The following is a 7093-nucleotide window of genomic DNA, read 5'->3' as shown; positions in this document are numbered from 1 at the left end:
TTACAGGATTTGCAATTTTAAAAGGCGTCAGCGATGGCAGCTGGAGGGAATTGGTGAATGCAAACTGTAGCAATGCAATGACTGATCTGTGATGTGAGTCAAGCTCAAGAACCTCAATGACGCACCTGCTCCTGCTCACCGCATATCCTCTACATACAACATGAGACATGTATATTACAGCCCTAAATTATATCATGTAATGTGTTAGCTGGAACAAGCTTTTCTCTCTTTGTTCTGAGAAATTGTTTTTCCCCCCAGATCTCGCAAACAAAAACGACCGGTGCTGCAATAAACTAAGGGGCCATCTAAAACCAATTTTGCTTTTTTTTGTTGTTGTTTAAAGCTTTTATGTATAATGCACTGGTTAAACAGATTAATATCCTGGCTGTGGAGTGAAATTATTCCTATAAAGTGCAGGGAAATTGCACTGGTCAAATTTCTCTCCGCATGCCTAAAGTGCAGCGATGGCAGGATTTCAGGACAGAAATAATAGATTTGGTTTTGATTTCCGGAGCATGGAGTTGACTCTCCCAGGGGCCTGCAAGGGTTAAACTCTGTAACACTGCGACTTGCTCAAGGCTGTGTGTGTGTGGTGTTATTAAAAAGAAATATTGCTTCATAAAAACCCGCTGAACTGCAGCCATGACTCCTGTTAATGCAGACTGTTGCTGGAGTACGTCTCTGGAAGGGAACATTGGGAGTCTCTTCATCTGTCCTTTGATTGCAAAGACAATGTGAAGCTATGCCACTATGCGTCAATGAGATTGAAAAAAACACCTTGGAGAGAACTGTTTACTTGCATTGTTGCTTTGAACAATCCACCTCCACTACTGATGATTGTTGTAGCTAATGCATTTAGCTTGAACAGTGTCCAGAGTTAATATCGGCTCCAGCATCCCTCTCCACCAGTCATTTGCAATGCAATTTGCAATTAAAACAGTCTGCAGTGGCCATCTGGACATGAGGGCACTGAGAATGAGCATATAGGACACGCTACCCTTGAAGCCTTTTCGTGGAACAAATGTTGTCTCGGAGGGCTTTTAAGCAAATAGTTGTATTACTTTGTTAAATTATAGATGTATGTTGACGTATTGTAGAGAAATTAAAAATAAAAACATTTTGAAATTGTTCTTCTTTATATTTTCCAGGAATCATTTTACCAAAATGCAATGCCATACGGTTTATGTCCGAGGATTTAAATGACCTTGTGGTTTGAAAAAATTGGAGTTCGAGGCCAAACATGGATCTAAGAAACTTTACAGGATATTAGAGCAAAACTTGTAGTCAATTTATTTTTTCTCCACCACTGGCATCAAATCACCTCTAACAGCCCAGATACCTTTGTCATATTTCTGCATTTAACGTCAATTATCCTCATATGGGCCAAAACGCTAATCGGATGCGGGCAAGGTGTTCGTGTGCGTTTAACATTTTTTATTTATTTTTATTAAATACAATAGTGCAGCGGTGGCCTGTATTCCCAGTAGTCAACAGTCAGCGGGGTTTTAGAAGTCCAGTAGGTGGCAGTGAATGTTCTCAGGTAGGGAGGGCAGGTTGTGTGTGCGTGCGTGTGCGTGTGCGTGCGTGTGTGTGTGTGTGGGGGGGGGCGTGTGTTCCTCTTACTCAAGCGCTCCCATGTTGCGTAGTCTGGAAACCTGACGTGGAGAGCGGCCGAGCGGTGAGTGGCAGAGTTGCGGCAGGGCAGATCCGAAAGTGCCTGTGACCGCGCTCCCATACCCTACCCCCCCCCGCCCCCCTCCACCCCCAAAGCCTCCCCTCCTCCTCCTCCTCCTCCTCGCACCCCTCGCTCGCGCACTCCTCTCCGGACCGACGGAGTCGCACGAGACTGGCGACGCGCTTCCGACACCGGTCCGGCTGGTCGCGGGTGACCCGAGGAGGATCACCACTTTGACGAACAGGACCCCGGGCTCCGCTGGCAGGAAAGGTGGAACTAAACTACATTCAGTGACTTGAGAGCGATGCACTGGCAGCATGGCCAAGTGGTTCAAGGAGCACCTCGGATTCAAAACTACCAAAGCACCCCCTCCGGCGCCTCCGAAACCGGACTACAGACACTGTCACACCAGCGTGCCCGGTGCGCCTGGCTACCTACACACGAGCTCCGGAGCCACCTTCCCGAGCCCCGCGCAACCGGACATCCTCGCTGCTTACAAACTACAAAAGGAGCTGGACTTCGAGGACCCGTACACTCCAGGTGGAAACATTTCATTCGGCTCGAGCGTGAACAGTGGCGGGTCTCCGGATATCAAGTATGTGTCACCAAAACACCGACTCATCAAGGTGGAAACAATCGAAAAGAGCAGCCCGGCTCCGGGCGGCGGCGTCACAGTCACCCAAGCTGTTGCTGTGGGGAGCGTTAAATCTCCAACTTCACCTCCCCCGGACCACGACAACAAGGAGAAGGTGGGTGAAGTTTAGTCCGAACGGGGGTCCTGCAAAGTGAGCTATAGGGCTGCCACCCAGAAGCCTATAAGAAAAGAAAAAAACTTTATAAACGTAATTTTTTTTTCTAAGTTAACCTACACATCTTCCTAGTATACTAGTTATTTTTCTCTAAAGTTAAACATAGTCTGTTTATGAAGCACTTGACCTACTCCTGTAAGGAAGGAATCGTTACAACCGGCAGAACTTGTTACCGCACAACCGCTGCTGCCCACATGCGTTGCGACATCCTCCGCTGTCTAATAACTAACCTGCAACACAGGGAGTGCTGCGGAGGGAGCGCTCTGCACACCGCTCAGTGTCGGAGCAGACGAGCCTTCATTCTGACACTTTTTTTGGCACACTTTGTCACAGCCAACTTGTGCAGGCAATCTCTGCTCCAAATGTGTGTGCGCTGCTCTCTTTGTGCATTCCCCATTCACTCAATGCTTTTTAATTTATTTGGAATCCAAGTGATGGGTTTATGGATCGATGTCTCTAATTTGAGCCTCTGTTGGCATGGTTCTCTGACCAGAACGGCACAAGCCTCACTCAGCCTTTGGTGTTCTCCCTTTTTTGAGATTGAGGCTGATGCAGGGAGGTGGTTGCACACTCATCAGCACACAAAATGAATGTGGAGACAGGCAGGCAGAATGCAAGGAGGGGGGGGGGGGGAGGGGAGGGTTGTGCCTTTTGAGCACACAGTCATGTCAGGCCTCCCAGGAATTCATACACACAGGGTTCATTTGGAGGAACCTGAGATGCTCGGTGTCAGTGAGGTTAAGGACATACCGAATGATGAGTGCGATCCGGCTGAGGAATGTTTCGGTGTCTACACAGCTTATGTACAGGGCAGAAAGCTCGGCCATGTGGAATTGCACACTGCTCTCCACTGTTTGTTTCCTCTTTATATCACGTCTCGGTCACTAAGATGACTTTTAGGTTATCTCTGTTTCACCCTCACACTACTTCCTCCTGTGTTTGATTTCGCACCTGTCTTGTGACGTGTGGCAAGTTGACAGTTGGTTTTGGTTCAACACTACCTTCTGTGCCAATGTTTTGTTTTCCCAAACAGTAGGCCACTGTTTTCAGCGGCCCCTCCTTAACCTAGTATGCATTTTTTAACTATCATGCAGCTATGTGTTATCAGGAAAACAAGGAGGAAACCAGGATTTGTCATTTTCAGCCAGCCGCTGCAGCTGTTCAAACTGATTAAACAGATTAGAGTTGTCTCATGTTAATTGAAGCTTGTGTGGATTTCCCCCAGTCAGGAATACAGTTGCCTCCGCCCCTCCTCTTTCCCTCTCCATGTGCACATATGGCTTTAACAGACATACATATGATTGTATAGTACGGTTTAAATACCTCACACCTACCGGTATGAATTATGTTATGGACTAGCTAAATCCCTGCTGACAGCTGGTAGGCTTAACCAATATGTATAGAGAAGGGTTTCTCATCAGGGGCTGAAGGTTTCACACACAAAAATAAAAAATAAAAATAAAATATATATATATATTTTTTGTTGTTCTTCTTCTACCTGCCATCCAGGTTGTCCCTCCTTGCCACACTGCAGATGATGGTGTCTGTACACATGTCAGCAAACTGGAGGTATCTGGGATTGTTTTGCTAACTTAAAGTTAGTTTCCATCCAAGTTGAAGAATATATATATATATATATATATATATATATATATATATACACAATGTAAAAAAAGCTTCCAAGAACTTGGAAACTGTACCGTATAATTCATAATCATAATTATAAGTAAAGTTTAATTTTGGTTTTGCAACTGTTTTTTATTCTGTTACATTGTGCCATCACCAGAACTGGGGAATTTGCAGCAGAAATTCCTCCCCAAAAAACATTTCACCTTGCAGTCTTTGGTACATATTTTATTTCAATGTTAAGTATTTCTAGCATTTCTCAAAGGGAAACATTTACACAAGTACCTCCCATTGTGTATATAATAAAAATAACCTTCAAATAAGTCAACATGCTAGTAAAACCGTTGTTTCATAGAGAGCTTGTAAACTTTTGTGAGGATTAGAGTTAGTCTATAAGCCATGTGTGGCTGGCCATGATAATTGTTTGTGAATCCTTATAAAGACAGAGTGTCAGTGGGAGGACACGCTTTGCAGTTGGTTTCACACACTCTCCCCTCAGACTAGGGTTGAAAAGTTGAAAATGTTCTTGTTTGGGTATTTTTTCTCACCAACCAAGACGGCCATCTGTGCGGTGATAAATAAGGAAAAAAAGCGTATACATTTCTGGCTCGTAGCCCACACGTAGACGTGCCCCCACAAATACATGCACATCGGCGTGATCGTCAACGGAGACAGTGGCTTCACAGAAACTCGTCTTTCTCACTCACTGCACATGCTAAACGCTGACTGTTGCAGAGAGCACGCAAGTGTCTTAACAGCACCGCTTGCTTACATTGATGTTTTAATGACTTGACTCATGAATGCTAATTATATCACTGCTTACTTAATTCCTGAAATGCCAATACAAGTCCATTTCTATTCCCCAGGCTTCCATGGTGGGGAAGAAGGCAAGATAAATACTTTTGTATTATTATTACGCAATGGTACACTGCAAATGAGAAAGTATCTGCCGCACTATTACAGGTGCCTCATTCCATCTCAGTGTTCTGATTCTGTGTTGTTTTTTTGTGTGCCAGTCAGCGTCTGAGAAGTGTCAATTTATTCAGTGGATTTCTGTCTATGTTTATATGGAGCTTTATTTTGTTGCAGATTGTTACTTGTGGTTGTGAGTTTTCCAGGCATTGTGATGCATTTTGTTTTTTTAATGGCGACGAGCCCTTCATGGGCGAATGAGTTGACGGAGACGATCAATTATCACCCCGCCTTGGAGCTAATTAAAGGCCTCATCTCCCAGCTCATCGCTCTACTCAGCACTAACCAAACTTCTCTCAAGGACACGTGGAAGTGATGAAGGGCTCCGCTCGGAAACATGTAAACAAAAGCAGCAGCGCGGAGCTGACAGGCTGCAGCATCCATGTGAAGTACAGCGCATCATCAGTATCTGTCAGTGCACCTGGGAAACTGCTGTTTCAGTCCAACATTGGCTCCCTTCATGGCCCGGGGTCCCTTTTAACTCAATGATCCTACGAGCCAGCTTGCATATCTATCTATAGAATTTTGGATCAGAAGCCCAGGCAGTTGTTGTGCAGCCAACAGAGGCACCCGGCTCGATAGATGTCCTCTGCTTATTTTTGCTGCGTCCCTTTCATACACCCTTTTCCTACAGGACCTGGCTCAGCATATTAAAATAATATGCTGGTTGTGGGAAACCATTGGTGTCACCTCCCAAGGTTATGTCTCTGATCGTTGGATGTGTGTTTGTTTACCACTATACATTGTTTGTTTAATCTGGATGCAACCTTCTACGTGTGAGGCAAAAATACTTACAGCTTTAACACAAAATAGTAGCCAGAAGAATGCAGTTGCTGGTCTCGGGGGGGGGAGATCAGACATTGTATGTCATTGTAGATAATACGTCACATTCCACGAATAGCAGTCCGTACAAACACAATGACGTCTGCCTTAATTTGTTGTGGAAAAGTAGTTCCTTTCATTTATCTTTTGCATGTGTAATGAGGAGATTGAACTTGAGATGGACTGCAGCGTGCAAAAGGCCCAAATTACGTCCTCGCCAGACATTCCTTCCAAACTATAGTCTTCCAGCTTGGTCAGATCAAACTTTTTTTTTGACTGGCCTGCAGATCACGGTGCCTGGAGAGCTTTGCTGAACTCTCCTCGGCTTCATTTCCCCACAGCCTGAATATCTTCGCTTGGCCTTTCACCCAGGCACTCCAGACATCAGTGGAGTTTTATAAATGCATCCCACCGGCCTTTTACACTCTCATCTCTGCCAGTGATGGGAGAAATGTCAGGCACAAACGTCAATATCACCTGGGTCTGAGAGAGTGGTTTTCTTCAGGCAGCCCAAAAAAAATGGATGAAAACATCAGAGCCCATCATGTTTTGTTATAGCAGCGCTTTTAAGTGCAGTTCTCTACCTTTCTGTGTCAGACGGAGGCTGGTTAGGTTGCTAGCAGAGCCGACTGGATGTCGGATGTGCCCTTGTTGCTCTACAATTACACCAACCTGTGTTTGTGCTCTTCGGCTGAGAAAAAAAAGTCATTGTGTTGGATATTTTCTTCCTCAGTAGATTTAAAATGAGGACTATTTTGCATCTGTGGCGCTCCTAGAGGAATGCATTCTGGAAATAACACATAGCCTCACCAGTAATGATTTTAGGTAATGTTCACTGCTGTGGCAATGTGATACCCAGGTTTTAATAATCAACAAATTAGTGTGAAATCTGTGTTGAAAATGACTCAGATTGTGCAGCTGTTAATGCTGTTAGCTGTTGAATTGTGCTCAGTAGTGACAAATGTGTTGCCGCAGAGTAGATAATTATTTGGACAATTATGACAAATCGCGTTGAATAAAGACAATGTGTTGCTGTCGCTACGCTGACTCATACTGTAACAGTTAGGTCTAGACTTTGATATTGTTGGCGTGAAGTGGCAGGGATGATTGTGGGATTATTTTACCTTTGTTCACTGAGCTGTTAAAGAATGCCATGCATTTGAACTGAACTATTTTAAGCATCTAAGGC

At 44.7% G+C, this 7093-nt stretch overlaps 1 protein-coding gene across 2 annotated transcripts in view; it reads left to right on the top strand.

Annotated features, from left to right (window-relative positions):
- Positions 1-1807: 1807 nt before the first annotated feature.
- LOC117728010 (SH2 domain-containing adapter protein F-like) overlaps positions 1808-7093 on the top strand; it is an 85014-nt gene continuing 79728 nt past the window's right edge. For both annotated transcript variants that reach the window (XM_034528657.1, XM_034528648.1), the window contains exon 1: positions 1808-2424. In XM_034528657.1, coding sequence (XP_034384548.1) covers positions 1993-2424 — 432 coding nt within the window. In that variant the 5' untranslated portion in view covers positions 1808-1992. The remainder of the gene's footprint in view (positions 2425-7093) is intronic.

Source organism: Cyclopterus lumpus, chromosome 3 (genome assembly GCF_009769545.1).
Source record: "Cyclopterus lumpus isolate fCycLum1 chromosome 3, fCycLum1.pri, whole genome shotgun sequence".
Taxonomy (NCBI): Eukaryota; Metazoa; Chordata; class Actinopteri; order Perciformes; family Cyclopteridae; genus Cyclopterus; species Cyclopterus lumpus.
The sequence above is the reverse complement of the archived record's forward strand: the minus strand, read 5'-3'. Positions and strand labels throughout refer to the sequence as shown.